At 36.1% G+C, this 26314-nt stretch overlaps 1 protein-coding gene across 1 annotated transcript in view; it reads left to right on the top strand.

Annotated features, from left to right (window-relative positions):
* Positions 1 to 26314, top strand: part of ADAMTS6 (ADAM metallopeptidase with thrombospondin type 1 motif 6) — a gene marked incomplete at both ends in the record, with an annotated part of 143875 nt that overhangs the window by 49915 nt on the left and 67646 nt on the right. Inside the window, 3 exons of the mRNA XM_084278587.1 lie at positions 6632 to 6675; positions 10113 to 10218; positions 20383 to 20529. Coding sequence (XP_084134713.1) covers positions 6632 to 6675; positions 10113 to 10218; positions 20383 to 20529 — 297 coding nt within the window. The remainder of the gene's footprint in view (positions 1 to 6631; positions 6676 to 10112; positions 10219 to 20382; positions 20530 to 26314) is intronic.

Consider the following 26314-nt stretch of genomic DNA (forward strand, 5'->3'; position numbering starts at 1 on the left):
AAACTCTTTTTACTAAGAAATATTCCTTAGAAAGCCTCAGTTATTTCTGGTAATTTTTGAATAGATTCATGTGATTATAAATGAGTAGATCATGTTTCTTACTGGTGTTAACAGTTTGCATTTCTATTAGTTTTCGTGCTTTATTCATTTATTACACTTCAAGAAAATACATGCTTTAGGTTATTTTTGTTGACTGGTTAAAGTCTTTGAAGTGTGTCTGATGCTACTGTTCATACAAGTTTCCACTATGGTACCAGGTGTATTTCTCTCAGTGTTAATTTCATGCAGACAGTCCTTCATTCTTGCACAGTGGATATTTCCAGTAGCATACAGCTAGTAACAACAGTGCTTTAAAGATGCTTTTTTTTTAGTAGTCTGTTTCATATAATCAGTGTGGTGAAAGTCCTTGAATGTAAAAATATATGTTAACATGTAAGTAGTAATAATTTTGCCTTTGTACTACCACTACTGAAAGAACTTTTGGAATCTTAATACTCACACATCAGAAAGTTCATGAAGTGTTAGAGCTCAAAGGAAGGTGGCAGAAAGGCCACAATGTGCCATTGTGATGCTGACAAAATTCAATTTATTATTCTAATTTAAAAGGAAATTGCAAAAATTATTTCAGCATAAGAGACATCTCTACTCTGTACTGGGACAGAGGCACTCACTGTTGCTGATAAAGGCATAACTACATCCCCCAAGTGGACACTGATTTTTTTTTTTTTAGTATATTGAAGAAGAGTTAACTTAAATGCAAGCCATAGACCTGGGGCTTCTATCAGGGAAGTTAAGAGTCTATGCTGTCCTGTTATCCTTGCAAGCACTCAGAAAAATCACTGATGTGGAGGAAAGGCAGATAGATGAGCTGGGCAGCCTAGTACAGGTGTTCACAAATTATGTAGAAAATAATGACTCTTAATGTAAGACTTAATAACTTTAATGGATCAGCTTTTTATCTAATGTAGCTTTTAGAATAAAAGGGTGGGTGAAGGTATGGTTGGATCATCGTGATGCTTTCTAGCCTCCAAACTTGTGAATTAGTAAGTCTCTAAGTCTCTCTTTTTTTTTTTTTAAGTAAGGGATGCTTGTTTGCATAGAACTCCATTTGGACTTCATAGTTGCACAATTACATGCATTTGACTCACAAGCTGACACGTTAGAGAGGTCAGGAAGAATCCTGTCTCCTTTGCCTGCAATGTACAGCTGGATGAAGAGAAGTATTTTTCTTTCCCTAAGGTATCTGGGATTGGTTGTAGCTGTAAATAAGTTATCAGACAAGACTGAGCAGTGCTTACAGTATGTACAGAGAACTCATCTTTCCTATGTATCTGATTCAAGTGTCCTCAAGTGATCAGGATCATATAAATCATCAGATTTGCGAAGAAAAGGGACTTCCTGGCGAGTCAGAGTTGCAGATAACTTAGACTTCTTCAACAGATAGTCTGTACATTACATTAATAATTAAATAGTCATCAGTGATTTTTTTTCTTGCACTGAGCACCACTGGCACAATTGTTCACAGTAATCAGCTGATTTTCCAGAACAGAGGACCTTCATATATTTTGCCTGTTCATAATTGTATGTGGCCACCTTCTGAACTCTTCCATGGAATTAAGTGAGATTAATTGTTGTTCTAGGCCAAAACTGTGCAAGGACCTTTTTCTTTTTTCTTTTCTTTCTTTCTTCTTCTTCTTCTTCTTTTTTTTTTTTTTTTTTACAATTTGATGGACTTATAAAACAATTTGGTAATACAGATAGCATAATTTCTGTGTCCAGGAGTATGGTCCCTCTCACTGTTTAGTTCAGTGGTATGAAAGTATATTTTAGCATGTGTCATGCTCATATCCTGCCAAAAAATATGAGAAATATTTCCTTTTTAAGTGGCCCTGGAGGCACTTCGAGTCTATCTCTTCAGTTTCCTTCTGGCTGATGTGTCGGTTGGACTTGTCAGTGACAGCTATGCATCCATTATGCATTTCCCACCTGTCTGACATGGCCCTTCAGAAGCCATGCAGGTGTGCCCAGAAATCCCAGAGCTCTTCCCCGTCTGTCTCATTGAATGACTTTTGATCAGTTCCGGGTGGGAATGGACATGTAATCAACAATATTGCTTGTACCTCTTTCCACATTCCACATCTCCAACCTGATACTGTTTCAGGGACATATGCACCCACTTCATTAGGAGACATATGATCTTCTCTTCCAGCTTGGGCTAAAGATTTCCTTGGCTGTCTCAAAATGTCAGGATTCATCCTGAGGTTTTTTGCAATTTGTGTATCTGTATTCTTACATTCTAAGTTTGTGTGCTGGCTGTCTTACACCTTCTGTCAGTAAATAAAAAAGAAAATGTATTCATATTTTGCAAACTGCATTTTTGCATAACTTGAGCCTCTTGTCGGGTTTTTAATGCTCAGTTGAGATAATTGAAGGCTTAAGAATTTACTTTTTGTCGACTTTAGCTCCTGAAGCACGTACTAAGGTAACTATAACCCATCTTCACCTGTTTGTTTTGAGTGGTCTTTTTTGTTGTTGGTTGGTTGGAGGGTTTTTTGTTGGGTTGGTTGGTTTGGTTTTTTACAGTAGTGATTGGACCTATCTAACCTCAATAGTAATCTGGATGATTTGTCATTTCAGGCATTTTATGGTTTGAAGCTACTATTGGCAAGTATTGACTGTATAGTTTTCCCCATTTCAGAACCCAACATATAATCCTTCCAAGGATTAGGTGGATTCCTTGAAAATTCAAAATATAACTAGAGGAAATGGTGTCAAAGCAACAACAAAAACAGATAAGTTAGGCTGATTTGTTTAAATTGTAAGAGAAGCGAGTGATGGAATTGAGCAGTTTGGTTCATAAAATTGATGAGCTTTCAAAGAAATGGTCAGAAACTATGATACAAAATGGAAAAATAAGTAAGAAAAATGGAGCTCAAAGATGATGTTGGTAAAGTCATTTGACATTGAAAACTTAAGAGTTTTATCTGTTAAACTGAGGCACAAGAGAGTGAGTGCATGAATATTCCTTACAGGAACTACTGCCTAGAAAATTTGAATAATAAGACATTATTAGAATGCATTATTAACTAGATATGTTCTTGTATTGGAAAATGAAATCATATTTTCCTAAGTTTTATCTAATATGTATTTATCTAATTTGAGTTCCATTATCATTATCATTATATTTACAAATGCTTGCCTATACATAATGAAGAGCATTCTCTGTTGAGCATAGACTGAAGGATACCATGGTCTTAGTTTTTCAAAAATATAACAGGAAAAAGGGACTGAATTTATATAATTCTCTTGTATCACAGTTCTAGTGAAACTGAACTGAAGATGGGGAGTAATTTTAAATTCATACCTTTATGGGAGTAAACTGGTTAAAGTCATAAGGGCAAATTTTCATCTGTGCCAAAACCAGTGACAACATTTTAGTTGCTTTTAGTGGGGCTGGATTTCTTGTAAACATCCGTTTTACCTAAGAATATATGTCTTTCACTGCTTTTTTCCTGTTAGCATTGGATATTAAAAAATATTAGGAGACCAGGCTTGCTTATGTTCAGCTCTAGACTGCATTTTAAAGAATTTGAGCAAGTTTGGATTTTCTCACTAAATAAGCCTGAACTCTGTCTGCTTTCTTTTGGGAATAATTTTGCATGAACTTCAATAGGATTTAGTTCAGTCTCTGTCCTAAATGTGGAAATAAAAAATTTGCTTCCTTACATATGTAAAAGGCAGGAAGTACTCAGTAAAAATCTTCCATTGCAGCTTTGTGACTTACAAAACCTGGTTATTATATTCCAAAACATTTTATATAATTGTGTTGGATTGGTTTGATTGCACTCCCCTGTCCAAACAGGAAATGGGAAATCAGGGGGAGCTTTATGTGCATATAGGATGGCAGAGTGAACCACCTTGATGAGATCAATTCATACTTTTGAGTTCAAAATTAGAGATAAATCCCACAACCTGCCCCACACTTAGTACCTTTAAAAAATCACAGGAATTCCATGTGGTCACAGCAGTATACATGCATGGAGAGTTTACTGGATTTGTTCCAAATTTTAAGCTTTGTAATTTTGCCCATGGATTTGGCTTACAGACAGACCTTAACTCTTTTTAGCATTAAAAGGTATAGAAACTCCTATGTGCTAACAGACCTTAGGTTATTTTCAACAGAAATGTCCGGTGGCCTAAAATAAGTAACTATTTGGGTTAAAAATTAAAGGATAAATAAAATGTTTTCACTCACCATTCAAAGGAGTTTTTCTGAAACATGCAATGCAATGAAATGAGTCACCACACAAGTCATGGAGGGCAAAGGCAAGGATTGGGAATATGAAGAACTGCCCACTGTAGGAGAAGATCATGTTCAAGAACACCTAAGGAACCTGGAGGTGCACGAGTCCATGTGACCTGATAGGGTGCATCCACATGTCCTGAATGGACTGGTGGATGAAGTGGCCAAGCACTGTCCATCATATTTGAGAGGTCCTGGCAGTCTGGTGAAGTCCCCACAGACCGGAAAGGAAGAATATAACCCTTGTTTTTAAAAAGGGAAAAAAGGAAGTCCCAGGGAACTACAGGCTGGTCAGTCTCACCTCTATGCCTGGCAAGATTATGGAGCAGATATTCCTGGAGGCTATGCTCAGGTGCATGGAGAATAGGGAGGTGATTGATGACTTCTAACATGCTTCACTAAGGACAAATAGTGCTTGACAAATTTGGTGGTGTTCTACAATGGAATAACAGAGATGGTGGACAAGAGAAGGATGACTAGCATCATCGTCTTGGACAAGTATGTGCAAGGCATTAAACACTGTCCAGCAAGACAACCTTGTCTCTAAATTGGAGAGACATGGATTCAGGAGATGGAACACTCAGTGGCTAAGGAACTGGCTGGATGGTTGCACTCAAAGAGTTGTGATCAACAGCTGAATGTCCATGTGGATGTCTGTGATGAGTGGTGTTCCTCAGTGGTCAGGTTGACACACTGGAGGGAAGGGATGCCATCCAGAGGGACCTTGACAGGTTGGAGAGATGGGCCAATGCAAACTGCATGGAGTACAACAAGGCCAAGTGCAAGGTCCTGCATGTGGGTCAGTGCAGTCCTGAGCACAACTGCAGGCTGGGTGGTGAATGGGTTGAGAGCAGCCCTGAGGAGAAGGACTTGGGGGTGCTGATTGATGACAAGGTCAACATGAGTCAGGAGTGTGCTCTAGCAGCTCAGCAGGCCAACCATGTCCTAGACTGCAACAAAAACAGTGTGACCAAGAGGTGGAGGGAGGTGATTCTGCCCCTCTACTTCGCTCTCATGAGACCCCACCTGGAGTACTGTGTCCATGTCCACATCTAGGGTCCCCAGTACAGGAAAGACATGGAACTGTTGGAGCAAGTCCAGAGAAGGGCCACAAAGATGATCAGGGGCTGGAGCATCTCTCCTATGAAGACAGGCTGAGAGAGTTGGCTTGTTCAGCCTAGAGACAAGAAGGCTTCAGGGAGACCTAATTACATCATACCAATACCTAAAGGGGTCCCATAGGAAAGTTGGAGAGGAACTGTTCACCAGGGACTGCGGTGACAGGACAAGGGGCATTATCTTCAAGCTGGAAGAGGATAGGTTTAGATTAGACATTAGAAACAATTCTTTACTATGAGTGTGATGAGGCACTGGAACGGGTTGCCCACAGAGGTTGTGGAAGCCCCGTCCCTGGAAGTGTTTAAGGCCAGGTTGAATGAGGCTTTGGGCATGCTGGTCTGGTGGAGGGTATCCCTCCAATAGTATTGGGATAGTCAAAGGTCCCCATGAGTACTGGTGCTTGTGAACTTGGCTTATATCACTAGCCATATAGTAGGATTGCATATTCAATGAAGGTGTAATTAATTAATTGACTGCTGCATGAGCACTGCTGTTGTTATTAGCTGTGCCACAGACAACGTTTTAATTCCATTTTCAGCCTCAGATACGTAAATGCCAACTACACAAACATTTATTGAACTTCTGTATTTGAAGGAATGTCTGTAAAATGATTAAATTTCCCCTTTAATGATATAATTTAGCTTTTTGAAAAATGTTTTTCATTTTTGTTTTTTATAGTATCCTCTTAAGACACATGTAATCAGTCACTGGAAGCTAATGAGAAAGAAACTATAATTACAGTTCATAAAATTCTGTTTATATAATTGTCGATGTAATAATTGAGAGATACAGAATCAAAGTTTTAAATACTGGGAGTTGGAATTAATGTTGTTTAATTGATAAGTGTGAGACTCTTGTGAGGATTCCAGTTATGTCTATGAATTAAAAGGTTAGCATTCCGAATCAGTGGTAGGCTATAGACGTGCTGCTGTAACTTTGTAACAGCGATTACAAAGAACCACTTTAACCATCTTTTTCTTACTGGCAGGTGTTCCACTGGCTTGAGGCCAGCGGCTGTGAGTGTACTGCAGCTTGCAGTTTACACCAGTGTAGAAAATGCTGACACCAGCTGGCTGCACATAATTAAGCTGTTTGCGGTCTGACAACTTGAGCTATGATACAGATACATGATAAATATGCAAAATATCTCACAAATTTGATTCTCTGACATATTTTATCTACTTTTTTTTTTTTCCTTCTCCTTAACAGATATGATATCTGCACTTATAAAAACAAGCCTTGTGGAACACTGGGTAAGATTATAAAGAGAAATTGCTTTATTCTCACCTATTGATTTATTGACTGATTCCATCATTTCAAGTTTGTGCTTATTAAAAATTTTGTCGTTTAAGAAATATGAACAATAAACGGTAAGCTAGGTGGGGTTTTGCCTTTGATGCATTGATGGAAGAGTTTAAATTGGTGAACTGCTGCTGTATTTCTTCTCTGGCAGCTGTAGTTCTGATAAAACCTAGCAAATTACTCAAACTTCTTACAGAAGGAAACTTGCTGTTTATTTCTATTTTTAACCTGTGTCCATAATCTAGGTAAAAATCCTCAAAACCAAATAAAAGACCTCAAGAAAGTAAAAACTAAATTGGCTAAGCAAAAGAAACATGCTTGGAGATTTACACTGTTGCTCTGTTCTAGCAAGGGAGTACAACTTCAAGTTGTTCCTTTCACAGACTTAGAGAAAAGTAGGACAGTGATATAAATTATAGAAGCTTTGATACTCTGTAAAGCAATGCTTTGACAATGGAGAAGCACACGTAGCAACTTCAGGCACAGGATGGGGAGCTGTTGTTCTATATGTACCTAAATTTGTCACCAAAATAATTTATTATGGTATTTATTACCATTACTAGTGCTTTAATACAGGAAAAAACGTTATTCAAAGACCAATGTAAATTTTAAATTTTTTTTCCAATTAACATCCTTTCATAAGCCTCTTTCATAGAAGTAATTGTACAACTTGTAGTTCGGCTAATTCTGATTCTTAATACTTTCCTCAATCAGAATGCATAACTTTTTATCTTTCCTTGAATTACTGTATGCTTTGATAGCCTTCATTTATGTTAATTTTTTGGCAAGTCCCATTCAAGGCAGTATGATGGTTCTGTCACAAGGATGTAATTTACATGGGGAAAGGTAACAGAATTTTTCCTGCTGTAAATACAAACAATATCTACAGCAAGTTTTAGGAAAAGGCAGATGATGCTGATGAAATTCTAAATATAACTGCTTTTCTCTGATAGCTGTGTGAAGGAGACAAAGCTAAAGAGACTGTATTGATGTCACAGAATTGTCTTTGAGAGTGTTATGAAGTTTGAAAGAGTATACATTCACGCAAGCTATTTGATATTTTACATGTCATTTTTAACATAGATCATTAGTGTATTATTTCTTAATGTATCAGACTTTATCATAAAGGTAAATTCTGCTCTATTTGAATCCAGCATACCAGGATAAACTTCGGCAACTGTTTTGTTAAACAAAAGCTTGCTTTAAAAAAAAATAAATTGTATGGTAACAGTTCCAACTCAGCGTTATAGGACCCTTGGCAACATAACCATGACAATTTATTTTCATTATAGGCATTGAATTGGGGAAGAGATGAGGCCCTGTGGCCTTCTTTTGCAAGACATTTAATATGCTTAAGTTCCACTGACCTCTCGTAACTGTGGCTAAGCATGTATTTAAAAAGTCTGCAAATGAAAGTCTCAGAGAGGGCTCAAAAGTTCGAAAGAAACCTGAATCACTGGTATTCTAGGAAGAAGCAGAAGGAAAGGATTTTCTGTGGCATAGACATCTCTCCCCTATTTCAGTTTTCTAAAACAGAATCTTTCGTGGAATCTTTGAGGAAAGGCAGACCTCAGATGTCTTTGCAGGACATATGTAGCTTCAGTGAAGGACAAGTCCTTTTTGAAATCTGAGCCACAGACTGAGTTGTTGACTTGATGTCAGCCACTTGCTGCAAGCATGGTATGGAATTACATTAATGTGGTCATGTAAGTCACTCAAGCAAGTGCTCAGTTGTAAGATGTGAAGACAGAAACTACTTTATCGCTGAAACGTGGTGTACTTTGCCAGGGAACATGAGGGTTGCTGTATAAATATCGCCATGTTCCCTTCAGAGGGTCCTACTCAATTAGAGTAGCATAGGTGAACTGTAATTACTGTATTTCCTACAGGTTGCACACTTAAAAAAAAATGCAGATTTTTCTCCATGGATAGCCTTTTTTCTTCTCATGTTTTATCCTGTCCTCAGTGGGTGTGTCAAGACTGATGCTTTGTTTATAGCATTGTTTTGATGCAAATTTTGCAAACACATATTGTCACCTTTTGCCCATGTCAGTCTGGTTACCAGAGTAGTTCTGGTCTGTGTAAACTAGATTTGCTTTGGAGGAAGCAAGGTCAGAGAATGCATACTCTCCAAATGCTCCTTATGTGCTTATGGGAAACGTTACGGTCTAAATGACTACATGCGCTGTATTGTCATGATATCCTGAAATACTTTTTCCCTTTAGAATGCTTTGAACCACATGTGTATTAAATACATTCAGCCTATGGGATTAATGTAGTCCAAAGTAGAGTGTCCAACCTACATACACAGATATGTGAAGAGCCTCGGTATCAGTGCTTCACTCTGCCAACCCACCCTTACGGCTCCGCATTACTTTCTAATGTGGATACGGCCAGGAAACACTTGTCATTTTACCACTTGCTTTATTCTTAGTCCAAACAGAATAAATTGAAGTGCCTGCTCATATAAGGAGTATGATTTCTCTCTTTCCCCCTACTTGTCCATTCCCCCCAAACCCCAAAGAAAGTTACGCTTTTTGCAGTCATTTTTTGTTGGAATGTATTTAACTGAGCAGGTAATTTCCTTAAAGAAAGGATTACTGCTTTTTTCAGATAAGAAACTCTAGGGAGGAATACGTTATATAAATCTGATGTTTAGAGCTTTCTCTAGTGGCACTAAATTATGAGTGCAGTATGTTGTGTGATAATCTGTTGCTGAAGAATGTGTAAAATACGGAAGAGTCATATTCTGTAAATTCCAGTGGTTTTTTTCCTCTCTGAAGAAAGTTTTTAAAAGGGCTTGTAATACAATAATGTTTTAATTCCAGAAGATGATGGGTGATAAATGGAAAAGACTTCCATGGTTAAATGAATACTTGTTATTAACATGTCTCCTCTCTCTTCATTGATGCATTCAGTTTTGTTTTTTTAATTTTTTTTAACGTACCATGTGAGGGTTTTCATAGCTAAAAAAGTTGCTTGTATGTTTTTATGAACCCACTAAACTTAAACAGATTTCTTTAGAAAAATAATGTGGATACATTTTGCTTTCTTCAGGCTCAAGAATGTTAAAATAGAAATGCTTTCTTGAATTCCCTCTCCTGGCTCAAGTTACTAGGTGGTCCCAAGTTACCAGAAGTAAAATTTATAAATCTAACCCCTAGTCTAGACATTTTCCAGCACTGACTGCAGTTCAAAAAATATTAATGTCTAGCCGGCAAAGTGAAATTCCCCCCAGTGATTTTGTAAATGACTAGAAAGTTAACCTTTTGCCAACTGCTCCTTCTGTGCATAGAGGTTATTAAAAAGAATCCAGGCATTTATAACTAGGGCTTTTAAGACTGAAACACCTTGGCATGACCCTTTGTGTCTCCTTCTGTTTATTCAGGCTTGGCCTCTGTGGCTGGAATGTGTGAGCCTGAAAGGAGCTGCAGCATTAATGAAGACATTGGCCTAGGTTCAGCTTTTACCATTGCACATGAGATTGGTCACAAGTGAGTGAGTGTAAAAAAAGAATACATTTTAATGTACCACCTTTTTAATATTAGCTTAATAATAATGTTTTTTTCCTGCATGGCTGTACCATCTCTATTCTGGTGCTCCATGTTTCTGTGTATAGTATTCATGAGTGGCAGTACACTTTATTTCATATATATTACCAAGGGCTTTAAATTCAGACTTGTTGTTTACCCTTTGATTTTGGATTCCAGTTAAATCTGTGCTTTTGAGATTTGGCTCACAACCTCCCTACTCTGTTTCATATTTTTAAAAACTTGGCTTTGAAAATTTTCTTCTTCCCTCTTACTTTTGCCTACCTTTCTGTATGAAAAAAATAGTGGTTAAAAGGTAATTCAAACTATTTTCATTAAAGCATTGATTCTGTTGTCAATATTCACACACTTTTAAGTCATCCTTTACTCAAGCATGAAGTATATAAAACAATCATAGAGTCATAGCATCACTTGTTACATATTCAGCATCAACATGTCATTTTAAAGAGCATGATGTTACAAGACTGGTAAAATGTGAGTAGAATTTGGTCTGGAAATATTTTGGGTCTTCCTTCAAATTACAGCATTGCTAGTATATTGTGATGACTCTAAAGACTAGGTACCTTCTGCTGTCAAGATGCTTCCCTCTTTGTTTAGATGGGCTGACCAAAACAGAGTTATGGACGATATTTTTCCAATCATTAGCTGATAGAACTGCTAAAAGTTTCAGTGCAGACTGAAATGGAAGCTATCAATCTTCTGATCAAAAAAAAAGGATTTGGAAGTAAACAGTTATTTCCAGCCCACCTATAATGAGAGATAACCTCTGGGCAAGTAGGATCTCAATTCGTATTATGTATAGAAAAAAACACTGTAGTTGCACTGAAGTGGATGAATTTTAGAATCCAAATGCAATTGCGTAAGGTCTGAACAAAAATAATTTAAGTCATGTAGTCCTCATCTTCATTTGATTCCTTCTTTTTCTTTTTTTGCATGAGTTGAAAAACATAGGGTTGAGGAAAGACCTCAAAATCAGTTCTGAAATTCTTGTTAATACTGTCCCTTAAATTAATAGCTGACCTTGCTGTGAATTTATCACGTTTAACAACAGAAACAATCTTCTAATACCACATTTTCATTCTGATCCATATGTCATGAAACTACATATCTTATGCAGGTTATTCCACGGATACATGAAAATAATTTAAATACGTGCAGCTATCTTATCATGCAAAGCTGGCACGATGACAAGAATTGATTTGAAGAGCTTAGACTTTGGTTAGAATCCAAGAAAAACTATATAGCGATAGCATATATCCTGTCAGCACAGGAATTTTTTTAGCCATCTGTGTTTTCTGCATTCCGTATCTTTTGTCTTGTATATGAGGTCTTTTACAATTCTGAAATCTCAGCTCTTTGAAGCTTTCACCTCATGCTGTAACTGGCATGATATGTCAAATGCTGGTTTGAAAAGGGAGTAGAAATCAAAATCCCTTAGTGCAGTGATTAAGGAAAGTTACACTGCAAGCTTGGTGTTAAAAATAAACGTGCCATGCAGATACATTCAATAGAAGCTAGGAAGAATATTTGCAATATTTGCAAAAAATCTTAAAGGTGACCTCCCAGTCACCCACACTGGGACTGAATGCCTCTACAACTAAATCAAGGAAGTTGTTCCTCTCAATTTCTTGCTTCCTTGTAGCTACTAGAAGGTACTCACATATGTGAGTAAAATAGTTGTTTCAGGGAGACTTGTAAACATTTTTCTCTAGCTGTAGTGGGATGATTGCTTTCCTCTTCAGACATACATGGGAAATAGGAAATTTGTCGTCAAATGAAAAACAAAAGCATTTAAGGGATGTGTCTATAGTTAATATAGCACAGAATCACAGAATTATAGAATGTGTTAGTTTAGAATGTGTTAGGATTCTCTGAAAATAACAATTCCAGTAATAGACACACCAAAAAACCCACTCAAATTACAATGGGAGGATTGCACTTTGAGAGATGGTGTTTTCATTAATGATATAGTTACCATGGAACACTGAATTTAAAAAAATGTTGAACTAAGCTGTACAATTCTCTTGTGATTAAAAGAAAACAGTAATGATAATACATTTATTTTTATAGATTATCCACAGTTTCCCCAAAACTGGGTTTGTAAGTGTCCATAATGGAAGTACGGCTCAGCTTGTTAGTCGTAGTGTGTCATCAGATGATTCAGTCTGAGCTTCTCCATATCATAATTTATTAAATTCAACTAATTTAACCTGGTATTGATCCAAATAACTTCCATTTGATTGTAGAGTATTATCTAGAAAAACATGTAGTATTGAAGACTTAAAGAGTCCAAGACTGTGAGTGCTACTCTTTCTGTTAAATATAAATATTTTAAAAAATATTTTTTGGCTTCTGTTCCTTACCATTTGCTGATTTTTTTTTAATGAGTATAACCCAGTAATGGTGCAGATAAGCTGTGTACAGCTGAGACTCATAAACAGCTGTTTTTATTGATGTTAACCATACACTCTGATTAACTCAGGTGTTTCTTTCTTGAGGGCATACTAACAATTTTAAGGTGAATGTTTCAGCCTTATGTTACTCTTAATACTTCCATGAATCACATAAAATTCAGAGTGTGTCCTTTAGCCTTCAGAATAGTGTCTTTAGAAAATTGATTTATGATGCTTGACTTACATAGAGAATGCTTACGTTCCTGCCATTATATATTTCATGCCTAAGAAATGCTTAAGGTTTCTGATAAGTGAGAATCACAACCAGTGACTTCTTGCAGCAGGAGTGAGAATTTAATGTCTTTGTCGTCTTCTTTGTAGTGAAGAAAGAAATTATTTGCAGGCTTGATGCTCAGACAAGTTGTAAGATACAAGATCCAGTCCCATTTTCTATTCCCCTACCAGCTGAGCTAGGTGGCTTTCTTCTCTATGCTTTTTAATTTGGATATTTTCTAAAATGCCTGCCCTGTCCCGTGCACGCTATACAGGATGCTTAGCTGAACTGTATAGGAATTCCATGTTCCACTGAAAGGAGTATATCCCTAGAAGACAGGCATTGTGCCTTTCATTGTTGCTGTCCTGTGGAGTTACCTGACATTGAGAAACTAAATAACAAAGTGCAAAAGAACAAATAAAAGGCAGGGTAGAAATAAATATCAAGACATGAGGATAGCGGGCTAGGCTTGGAACAGAGAGCTGCTCATAAAACTTGGGAGTAAGAAAAGAATTTACTAATGACAGGTGTTGAGGACTGTGTGGAAGGAGCAGGGTGAAAAGGCTGATGGCTAACTTAATTTCTGAAAAGTCTTGAGTTAAAGAAGATACAGTAAGTTGAAATTCAGAGGAGTTTGGCAATGATATCTTGATTAAAAAGTTGTAAGAAGGAATAGTGGATATAGTTTAATAGAGTGAATTGGCTTCAAGATCAACAAGAATATTTTTGCTCATGTATTTAGCTCAGAATTAGTTCATACAGCTAAACTGTGCCTGCAATTCTAGCTTTTTTATAAAGCCTTGTTTTAGTCTGCATGGAAAGTAGAAAAATAGCATAAATACCATTTCTCCTCAATGAGAAAGTTAGTCTTCAGTGCTAGAGTAGAAATTTCTCATCTGGTTGTCTTTTCCTGAGTCTTCAGCAAATGGTGAGCTTCATGATCGATGAGTCAAACCTTCACTGCATTATAGGACCTAAGTTTGAGTGAGTGAGATGTTTTCTGGGAGAAATGGGCGTCGAGAAATATATGTATTGTACAACTAGAAGGAAAAGACTCTGATATGAGGTAGTAGGGACATGGATACCAAACTTTGAAGTAGCTTTCAAAAATAGTTAAAATCACTAGGATGAATTGTACTAACATTATGTCCTGTCAGCTGTCCCGTGAGCAGGTCTCCAGGTCATGCTGTCATCATTCTATCTGTGATGATGATTTCTTTCATCTTCAGTTATCACAGGGCTGACAGATGCTCTTAAACCTACAGTGTGTGGACATCACACCAGCCAGAACGACTTAAAACTTGTCTGTGCTTGATGCTAAAGGTCCTGTTAAATGCCCGGGATTTACTGAGAGCAATGCCTTATTTTTTTTAGGGACAGTTTAAATAACTTCTTTTAGTTAAGAAATGCAAACTGAAATGTGTCTGGTTTTTGGCTGGACACACCACAATTCTGGTTTCTGTGACATGTTTATATTGTGAAACTTGTGTCTCAGTATCTGTGAAATATTATGTAAAGTTTGAAATTTACAATACTAAAATAAATTGTCTAACATTAAAGCATTCTAATCAAGGGGAAGTAATGTAATAACATTTCAGAAACCTTAATTAAAGTGCAAGAAGAATAGGGGTGAATAGCAAGGTTATCATAGCCTTCAGGGTATCATGAATTTCTAAAGGAAATCTTGAGCTCAGAAATTTGCTTCCTCGTTAGAGCAAGTATTTTCCAGTTTGACCTACAGTGTAGAGACCTAATGTTCTGGCTTCTAATGTGTGTAGCTTGTTATACTTGTTATGAAGCTACCATTATTCAATTAATTTGGTTCACAAGTTTTCAGCACCAAAGTAAAAATTTAAAATTCTTACTTTCTTCAGAATTAAGCATTAGCGATGCTCCAAACCATATAATGATCTCCAAATACAGGAGAGATTGAAATCCACATTAAGACACAGTAATTGAAAGTGAAGTAGCTAATTAATCTTGATTCCTCCCATGAGAGGAACAATGCAATATCATAGTTTCAATAAATAATATCAATGTTTATGATCCTAAATTAAAACAAACAGATTTTTCAAGACCATACTAATTTTTTCTTTTATTCGCAGTGTCATTTAAGGGTGAGTTGCAGTTTTCATGATGTTATGAAGCTGTAACCAACACTTCCAAAACATTGGCTAGAAATATATGGAGGGCTTACGTAGAAAGAGAATTTTCTCTTATGTCATGGTATGGGAGGTATGGTTAAAAAAGTAAAGAAAAAGTGCTGACTATAGGTCATAAATTATGATGGTTGTATCTTCTCTAAAAATTTTCCATAACATCCTATCAGTAAAAAATTATTTCATTGCTAGTAGGCATGAGGATAATCAAGAAAATCACCATGCATGTCCTCCCAGAAATTGTGCTTTGTTACGTGCAGTTCAAAGCTTTATTATTGTAGGGGAAAAAAACAGTTTTATTCTTTCATAGCAGACTGTGTTCACATTCACACAGGGAAAGCAACATTTTTCTTATTTTTTTATTTTATTACAAATCTGTAGATTGTAAATACACATTCTAAGCTGCATGAAATACATATATGGATTTAAACACAAACTTTTTAATAATTAAAAGTACAGCATGCTACCAAAAAAAGGACGCAAAGGTCATGAAATTTTGGTTTTTAAAAAAATAAATTGGTAGCTTTTAGAAGGAAATTTTAATTCAGTCTAGGTCTTATATCTAATACAGGAATACTTGTTCAGGCATGTCTTCAATCTTCTCACTGTAGCAGAGATTTACTGTTAGAGATTTTCGAAGTATTCTGCACTGGTGCACTTTATGATCCTTCCCTGCCCTTTGCTTTGCTCTCCATAAATGTTGTGAGAGCAGTATGTCCAGCTTAACATGCTGAGGCAGTGGAGGAAAATGTAGCTACATACCTGGGCCAAGATACTTAGCTTGAAAATAACTCATTTCACTCTTTGTAGGCATGTTTATTTTCTTTCTCCTAGTGCTAATAATTAGTATAATAAAACTTCTTAAAGTTTCTTTCCTCTCGTAGAAAGATTTGATTTTTTTGTAAAGAATTACATGTAGTTATGCAACGGTAAATCAGCCTCAGATAATGAACAGGAAAATAAAATGCTTGATTTTACAGTATTTCTCTCACTTGCATTCCTCTGATGTTGTTGATTCACCTGACTCTGGTATGCTTCTTCCTTATGCTGTTAAACAAGTGGCAGGGCATAGTAAATGCCACTGCTTTAAAAGAATTCTAGAACCCCAAATTCACATAACTCATGAATCAGAAAGTTAATAGAAAATGAACACTCCCTGTTGTATTTAGAGTAAGCAAACATTAGTGTTCTCTGCAGATCTGAACGCTCCAAACTGTAAGAAAGCTAGGAAATGATTTGATATGCAAATCATTAGTACTAAGTTGGAAAGCAGAGGTAATTGTTAGTTAGTGAGAAAAAGAAATTCACTTGAGTAGCACATTTCAGGTAACTTCAGTGCAATAAAAGTGCATGGTGTACAGAATTAACTCCAGTGAACAGTACTGAGGAGCACTCAGATTGTTTTGCATCTGTCTTCTCTGAATCGTAAGTGTTTGAATCATAAATCAAGATGTATGCATTCTGTGTGTCTCACAGGTAACTGCTGTCACTTCAGATGCATCAGCAATAGGTAATTTGGCAGCCGTAACCATCACAGTTAAGAACCATCCAACAAATCGGTTATTCATCTTAAATACAAATTAAATTCTAGGGACCATCAGTATTGCTCCTTTGCAAAATAAAGGAAGGGTAGATGAGAAGTTTATGTTCCCATACTTCCTTCTGCTTATACTCCTGAGTCTCTGGTTATCTGTTGCTATTGTATTTGGTTCAGATGAGACTAGTTATCTGTCCTGTGATTTTTGAGGTCAGATCTTAAATCTGCTGTGTGTTACAAGTAATTCCCTCAGCTAATTTTTTCAGATATAAAGAAAAGACAGATTGATAGGGAAAAAAGAATCATTTCAGATTGACAGGGAAAAAAAGAATCTGTTCCATTCCAGGTTTTAGTAAATTAGGCAGGAGAGAGCACCAGTCAAATGTGCTGCCACCTCAGTATTTTTTAAGACATGTACAAACTATAGAGGAATTGCAGGGGAATTTCAATTACTATTTTTATGTTCCTAGTTTTGCTGTTTTGCAAAGCCCTTTAAGGTAGCTCTTTGGAAAAGAGGAGCCATAATGCTTGATAAAAGAGGTCTGCTACCATCTTTACTGAAGATGGTGGGTTGAAAGGTAACTTCATAGAAAACATCTTGTGTCACCTGAGAAGAATTTTCACTCTCTCCTCGCCCATCTGGTTGTTTATTAAAGACAGAATTCTATTGTTTAGTGAGTTTGTAAAAGGTAAGTAAATAATAACAGTTGCTCCATGAAGAGTATTACATGTTCCTTTTGTTCTTCCCTGCATTCCCACCCCAATTTAATTGCAAACAATGTTTTTATAAAAGACGTAGTTTTAGTGTGATGATGGCCAAGTATAATTGACATGTTCTGATGGAAATAAAACTGGTAGTATATTGAACAGAAATGTGTTTTCATCTGCAGTACTGGCTGTAGGAGTGCAAATTACTGGGCTGTAATGGCAAACTGCCACTGCCATCTTTGGAAACAGATGACAGTAATTGCAAAACCCCTTTCCAAGCATTGGAAAAATTACCTGCAGTTAATGATCAGTTTCCTCCTAAATTCAGGAGCCGGGGCAAGTAGAAGAGCCTTCTTGGAAGGGAATAGATGATTTAGGGGAATGAATATTTATAAAATATGAGAATACCCTCATCTCATGAAAAGACTTTGAGTTCCTGTGGGCATTGCAGCTTCTATTAACAGACATGTTTTTTGTCATGCATACCTCTGCCCCTATCAGCAACAGCATCTTTTTCACAGGGAAAGCTAGTAGAAGTATAGCTATTAAACTACAAAGTTTTTCCTTTTTTTATAGGCTCAAAAGACACAGATTCATTTCACAGACATTTGAAGTCTGTCATTTCTTTGACAAATGGAGTAGTGGTAAGCTGGATACCAGATATAGTTGGCATGATCCAATTCAACTCTTTACCACATACCTAAATGCCTATTTCTATAAAAGACTCACGGCTGCAGATTATTCTGAACTCAGGTTTTTCTAGTTTAAGAAATTGTACAGAGACAATTCAAAAAGAAATGTTTCTATCTGAAGTACCTCTAATTCTGGGAAATGATGGCAGTTGAAAACTAAGTCAATACAATAAATTTTTATTCTAAAATTGTGGTTCAGTTCGTTGCATTGGATATCTAAAGTGTTTATCAATATTGAAGACTGATCATAATAGTTAATACTGGTCTGAATGTTTAATAAAAATACACATATTGCTCAAATGTGTTGTTTTTAAAGCTGTACTTTTTATAGGTGAAGGTTATTCTTCAAGTGATGATATAAATTAAAGTGCCAGGCAGACCTTTCCCATGAATAATGTCATGGTTTTCTGCATTTATGAGATACCATATGCTGAAAAAGTTACATGCAGGCATTGCCACAGTCTAGGTATTAAATAGGAAAACATCTTGTAGGCAAGGAAGAGAAGCCCTTCCCCAGCCTGTTGGAAAGAGCCACCGTTCACCCATGTTCCTCTTCTTACACCTGTGCGATTAACGGGGTTTGGGGAGAATGGATAACTATACCTTGTGCTTCTAGGTTTTTATGATCAGCTGAAGAGGTGAAACAGTACACGGTGTATTGAAGCTCAGGGTAGCACAAAGGTCTTATATTTTTATACCACATTCTGGACCAATATGTGCAGATTAACGTGACACCACTACCATTGATTTCACTAAAGAAAATGGTATAAGCTGCTAGGAAGTGGTATTGTCTGTAGGTTAACAGCCAGTTTGTAATCTACAACCTTCAGTATCTTCTGGAAGCCTGTCCTAAAAGTTTCTGGAAAATCAAAATGGAGTGCCTTAAGATATTTGTGGTTTTGAATGATGAGTAAGCAACTAGGGAGTCAGTCTTTTTAGCACTTGCAATACAGAAGACACAAAAAACTGACCTCTTAGTATGATATAACAAGAAGTGACACTTTTGCTGCTCTGGGTGTGCAGGAGCTCGGTTTTGGCATTTTACCTCTTTCTCTGTCTTATGGCCTAGGTGGTTCCTATGTGTCTCACTACCTGTGTTTCTGATTTTTTTAAATATTTTTTTTTAAACCTTTTACTGGTTTGTGTTAGAAGGGACCTTAAGCATCATTTAGTTCCAACCCCCTGCCATGGGAAGGGACACCCTCCACTAGACCAGGTTGCCCCATCCTTGGACACTGCCAGGGAGGGGCAGCCACAGCTACAGGTTCTTTGGGCAATCTTCTTCAGTGCCTCACCACCTCCACAGCAAAGAACTTTTTCCTATCTCATCTAAATCTACCCTTTCTCACTTTAAACCAATTAACCCTTGGCCCTCTTAGGGTACTGAAAGGCTGCTACAAGGTCCTTCTGCTTTCATAAGTGTCTATAAAAAGCAACAAATTTGACCAAAAGTCATTATTTAAAGAAATAAGTGACTGAGTCAAAGTTAGTTAAGGGCAGGCTAAGAAAATGGAGGTATAGGAAAGTGTAAGCTGTTAGAAACACTCTGTTCAACATTCATGTCAGACCAGTCAGGTGTATGTTGATTGTTTAGGAAGAACAGTAATCATTGAACTAAAAGTTGGTCTGTAATGAAAGTCTTTTCAAATTGATACTCTGTAAATTTACTTCTGGTTGTAATTTGGTGGTTATGTATCTGTAGGTCCAAATGCATTTCACTAGTGCGTGATTTCTAAATCATAAGCATCCTTTAACCATGTTTCTTTTTCCAGTCGTATAATCTTAGTTGAAAGTTAGGTAATTGTTGATTGGAAATACCTGTTGGCCAAGTGCCACACAGAGGTTTCTGAAGTGTATTTTCTGCTGAGTTCTAGTTTTCTTCATTTCTACATGACAAAACAGAGCTCTAATAGAAGGCCTCTAAGCTGTGAGTGGATACAGAGAGGGAGTGTGAATACACCATGGCCCTGAGAACTGCAAAACCTACATTCTGCTATACTGCCTGTGCTTTACTTGAGAGAGCAACATCAGTTGTTCTATGTCCTTGCCACAATGCATATTCTTTACCGAGTCACGGTGCTCTGTGTTTATCTTGCAAGAATATTGTTACATATTATTTAAAAGCTTTATAAAATAAGTATAATGCTTTCAAAAGCCTGTAAGAGAAAGCTATGTAATTGTGCAATATTCTGAGATCCGAATAAACTAAGCAGGACTGAAATGATGTTTATTCTCCATGTAAGAGTTCTCCTGTTCTGTGTTCTTTTAGGTGACATTAAGTTTTAAGAGATGTCTGATGCTGTAGAAAAGTAATTTTCTTTTTCTCTCCTCCTCTTTTGGGCAGTTTTGGTATGAATCATGATGGAATTGGAAATTCCTGTGGGACCAAAGGTCATGAAGCAGCAAAGCTAATGGCAGCTCATATTACAGCAAACACCAACCCTTTCTCTTGGTCAGCCTGCAGTCGGGATTACATCACCAGTTTTTTAGAGTAAGTAATCTCTCAAGAAAAGTGATGAGTTTTTAAAAAATTGACTCCTTTCAGGGTAAATAGTAGAGATACAGTGAACTGTTCTGATGGTTTACATTTTTAGAGTGAACAGACAGAGATATGGCAAGTCATTTCAGATTTTTATTTTGTAGAGTACTTTCTATGCAATGACAAAAGCTTCTTCTGCTTCTTTCTCCATCCTACAGTTCTCATTTTCAATCTATTCAAAACATTTTGAAGTGCTGATAATATCTCATTACTTCATTAATCTGAGGGTGAGATACAGTGAAGGGTGGAATTCATCTGTGAATGAGGGGAAGTGTATTTTTAATACATGCGTAGTGTGAGGGACTCTGATGGAGGGAAGGTGGTTGTAGTCCTATTCCTTGTACATTTCATTCTCCAGATTTTTTTCATGCAGCCTTGGGGGCTTCTATCTATCCATGTCCTTTGGAGTCATTGGTGAGAACATAAAGGGTATAGGAGAGGATGACGTAGATCTTTCTATCAGTAATTGGCTAACCTGTAATTTGGTGGTGATTTTTGTCCAGACATAGGTTGCTACATGAAATTTTACTTCTGTATGAAAAATTGTAAAGAGTCAAGTTATGTTGCTCTCAAAAATGTGCTTATATCAGTGTATTACATTGGTATATATTATGCTTGATGAAGCCTTTGTGTATTCTAAATTGTGGAAGAAAACACAGTACTGTGAGTTCACCGAGAACAGGTTAATAACAGGATTTTAAAAAATGGCATAAGGTGGGCTTTATGAGAACAAATGGCAGTTGGTTTGTAGGTTCAGTGTCATCCATAAGCCTTCAACCTTCATAAGAAATAAAGGTTTTTCAATAATTCAGACGCTTATTGTATTTTAGTATTATATGTACTTACACCAGTCAAGTGATCTAACCACAAGTCTATTAAGACCAAAATGAGCTTTTCCTCCTCCTTCAGGGATCTGATCTCAGAATATGGTGCTGTGTTCTGAATCTTAATTGAAGGGACCTATCCTGTCTAATAAATCTTCAGGTTGGTTCAAATAGAGCTTCAAAGATAGATCACTGAATTGGTGTAAGGAGGTGTTTGAGCTCCCTACAGTCAGTGGACAGGGACAGACATTTAACACTGGTGCTGTTCAGAGCAAAAAACTTCAGTTACTGTGTCAAGTTAGGGCATTTTATATCAGCCCACTGAACTGTGCACCCACACAATTTTATGTACTGGAGTGTTTAAGATGAGTGTCTAAACTAAAGCATGCTGAATTGCTGTCATCCTTACATATATGTGTGTGATACAGGTTTCTCACAATATGAACTTATTTTCTCAGGATAGATATATATGTATTCATTTAACACTACTATTGTTTAAAAAACCGCAAATGGGTAGTTTTGTTTCACCATAACCAGTCATTTCTGTTAATTCAGAAATATTCCCATTAGCAGTCTTTCTAGAATGTCATGCAGCCTAATTTTAACTGTAACAATGAATACAGTTTTCACATCTCTGCTGAGAGATTATTTCACATCTTAATAGCTCTGACTTTTAAGCTTACAGTTCACGTATTTTCATGTAGCATTTGGGGCTCTGTTCCCTACTGTTACAGTTCTGCTATTCCCTGTCTCATTTACTTTTACTTGTCGTTCTCCCCTCAACTCCATTTTGGTTCCATAATTGTCCTGACAGTAAGTTCTCTATTGGTAAAGACATAGTTCAACAGATTGCTAAGAAATAATTTCTTACTATGGGTTTGGAGAAAGAAATGTGATAAAAGTCTGAGCCTTGTGTTATGCTGCATATATAATGTTCATCATGTTCCTGCAGAGTTTTAAATTACAGCCTGAACAAACTTTTTTGTTTCTTTGCTTGATATGTATTCAGCAACCTTTTAAGTTTTTTTCTGCCAGTTAAAAACATGTTTAGCTTATGCCTGCTCTACTTTATGTTCAATTTTTTTATTTTTTAAAAAATTATTTACTGTTACCATCCCCTCTATTAATTTTCATTCCCTAGGTTTGATTCACTGTTAAATCTGTGGGATGCCAGTTAAATTCTAGTTATATTAGCATAAAGCCAAAATAGTACTCTGGTGAATCTGTTCCCATAGTTCTAAACTTTTCAGGTTTTTGAGATACTTCTCTGTAATTGCCAGTGTTTGCAACTCTATTGGAATTACTGCCATCTGTGAATTCCATTAAAAAATCATTACTGAAGATACTGAAGTGATACTTGAACTAGGATAAAAAAAGATCTACACGTAGCAGCTTCAATAATAAATTATCTTTTTGTAATATTTTAGCTGTATTTTTATATTTTTATAGCTGTAGATGGTGGGTTTTTTTCAAAGCCACCTTGCATAAACATTATTTAATGCATTGCAATTATGAGTAGATTTTCCAATTGTATAGGATACTGTGTTAAATAATGTACTAAGAGCCAAAGATAACTTCTCCTCCATCTATTAACTTTGCAATCTATTTTTAAAAATGTCAGGTATCTCAAAGCATGATCTGTTCATTTTATGTCTATGCTTATTATTGTTTGTGGTTCTAATATAAATTAATTGACACTTATTGATTAAAAGAGTTGTTCTATTGTTTCATAAAGTAGAATAGTCTGAAAAACTGTAGATTTTTTTCTCCGTTTTCTAGTTTTCTCCCCAGCTTTTCATGTCATCTCCTCAATGACAGTATGAAGCTGTTACACAGGTACCTGCAGGAGAGCTATTAGAAGCCTAAAACACCTATTTTTGCTCATTCATACCTTCTTTTAAGGCAGAACAGCTTTAAGAACTGATACTTTTCTGTCAGGGGTAATGATCAGTGAGCAAGAAGATAATGAGTTTTGTGTGGTAGCATTTCCTTGACTGCTTCTATAAGAGCAGAACAGTCTTCCTACATTCAGACAGGAAAAAAAGGGGGGTTATATTAGCAACAGATGAGGCAAATGCTAAAAAGACCCACTAATCTACAAAGAAGGAAGACAAATCTTTGTGATGAATGAATATAACTAGTTTGGCAATAGTTTATTTGTGCCTAACAAGAGTAGAAATGCAGATACTCATGCTGAAACCAAAAGGGCATGAGTGTGACCATACCACAGCACCTTTTGGAGTTATCACCTTGGACCCGTTTGGGCAGAGTTGTCATGGCACCAGAATAATGCAGATGGAATGATTTTTGCTAGAAGTTCAACACATGTTCACCATATTATACAGTGAGGTAGATTAGTGTGGGTATACTAGTTTACCAGTTTGGGTCACCGCTTGCCTCAGCAGTTTTGCACTGTGTGCCATTTTGTACTGTAGTTACCATATTGTCCTCTATCATCAGACACAAGCATTTTGGATACAGAAGTCATCCTGGTGACACTCAAAGTAGAACTCTATATTACTGAAGACTTTCTGTACTCAAGCAAATTTTCCAGACTGATGCTACTGATGAATAGCCATTAATTGTCACTTGGAAGATAACAATTCAGTCAGGTGTTGGGAGAGTAATTTATTTTGCAGGATGACAGGACAGAGGATGGAAATGCCTCAAAGGATGACAGGAAGTCAAAGAATGGCTATGTATTGCTAATAGATCTCTCAAAGCCCTCAAGTGGAATGGCCAGCCGTCACAGGTTCTGAAATGGTCTTTTTTTTTTCTGAGGAAAACATACCTTCTAGCATATAAAAGCTATTGTCTGTCAAGCTTCATATTAGAGTGAAAGATCACCTGAATTCAGTTTATCAACTGAGTTGTTCATAAGTGCAAGTCTCATTATGTCCAGCATATATTTATACAGTGTGCCTGACAGAGCTAAGCAGACATAAAGAAGAGAACTTTCTGCTTGGAGTTCTTTATTCAGTTACTTTTATGTTCTGTAATAAAATGAAGTCTGTGTGATTGCTGGAATCATAGTTTGTTAACTATAAATAGGAGAAGATGTTAGAAGAAGCCATATGGCCAACTCCGTCTTTTGAAGGTAGGATTGCCTTTTGAAGATGAATGAATAAGAACCAAGAATCTTTAAACTATCTGGGTAAATAAGACCTATCACAAGAAATTCTTGGATAGTCTCTAGATTGCCTTACAGCAGGACTTTACATGAAGGCTACACCTTTCTAACTCTGGAAAAGAGCCAGAACTATCTTGGTCCAGGCAAGTACATATCATCCAATATTTGGTCCCAGACATAATCTACCCAAAAATCTTGGGATATACAAGATAGAGATAGGATATGTATATGCCTCATATGATATTTATGGTACAATGGCCAGTCCCCTGATACTCCAAAAATCTAAATTAGGTTTTTAAAAAGTACAAGCCAAGACAAGTTTTGAAAGATAAGATCACATGAATCATATCAAAATACTGTATCTCTATCTACAAATCAATGGAGAAAATTCACATTAAGTGCTATCTGTTGACCTACACTTTGGATTATAATTTGCTTCATTTTTCTTTAAAGTTTATTGGGGTTTGTTTTTTGTTTTTTTAACTAACAGATAATTAAATAAAAAGCATATGTTTCCAATTATTGTGGATTTAGGAAATTTGAAAGCCTTATGTTTTGCTTAGAAGACTGCCCTGTTAAAGAAACCACTACCATTTATGTAATCACGGGCTGCCAATATGTTTTCGAGTGTTGACTTTGCAAGTATTACTTTTTGTCTACCTCTTGGATTATTTAAAGAAATTCTAAAGGGCAGAATCTGCATGAGATTCTCATTAACATTTGAAGAAATAAATACAGAACAACAAATTGTCCCAATATTTTACTGTCCCAATATTTTACAGTTTAGTATTTCCCAAACTTTCAAGGCCAAAATTTAATAGATTTTGGTAGATGGATGATTTTAATAGATTTTTCCTAATATGGCCACTGGATAATTACTCGAATAAATAAAAAGACTGCTTTGGAAGACAGACCATATTGTGAAAGAATGTGTACAGTAAAGAAATAGCAAATTATCTACTAGCAAAGAAAAGCAAAATCTAATATTATGAAAAGATTGTGTAGATTAGAGTGTCTTTGCTATGAAATAGATAATAAGATACAGAGTCAACCTTGCATAAAAGATTGGAAAGAAGTAGAACTTACCATGGGAGTGAGTGGCAAATCCACATCAATATCTGAATTTCCCTAACATTCAAGAATGTTTTCATTCAGTAATCCTATCTTGGTTCATGTTAATTTTAAACATACCACTCCAAATCACACTTCTGTTACTTATGCCCTTATTCTGCAAATATTTGTGTTAATATCTGTAGACTATTGAGCAATCTTTATTTTATGAAAGTATATATAAGTTGATTCATTAATTTCATGCTAAGCAGATTTTGTAACTTGTGTGGAAAAATATCCTAGCCATCTCTAAAAATCAGTTTTTAACTAAGGAAGAGTATGTAATAAACATTAAGTAAGGGATCTGTTAAGAGCCAAATGATATATATAGGCATGTAAATAATTCATGGATTTATATATATGTGTATGTATAAAACATACTTTTTATACTGTTAATACATTTTAGTATTTCCCCTACCCTGTTTTATGGGTATTTTGATAACAGAATTAAATAAAAAAATTAAGTATTGTTGCTTAGCTATAACAGATAATTACAAATATTTCTAATACATTTCATTTACAATTCTTGATCATAGCTTGCATGATAGTCCACATCATTATTCTGAATGACCCAATTCTATAATATTCAAAACCTATTTTCAGTGATAGTGTTGTAGAATATTTTCTTCAACCATTGAAGAAGTTCTTTTGTACTGTGCATGTTTCTGAGATA

Source organism: Gallinula chloropus, assembly GCF_964237585.1.
Source record: "Gallinula chloropus genome assembly, chromosome: Z".
Lineage (NCBI taxonomy): Eukaryota > Metazoa > Chordata > Aves > Gruiformes > Rallidae > Gallinula > Gallinula chloropus.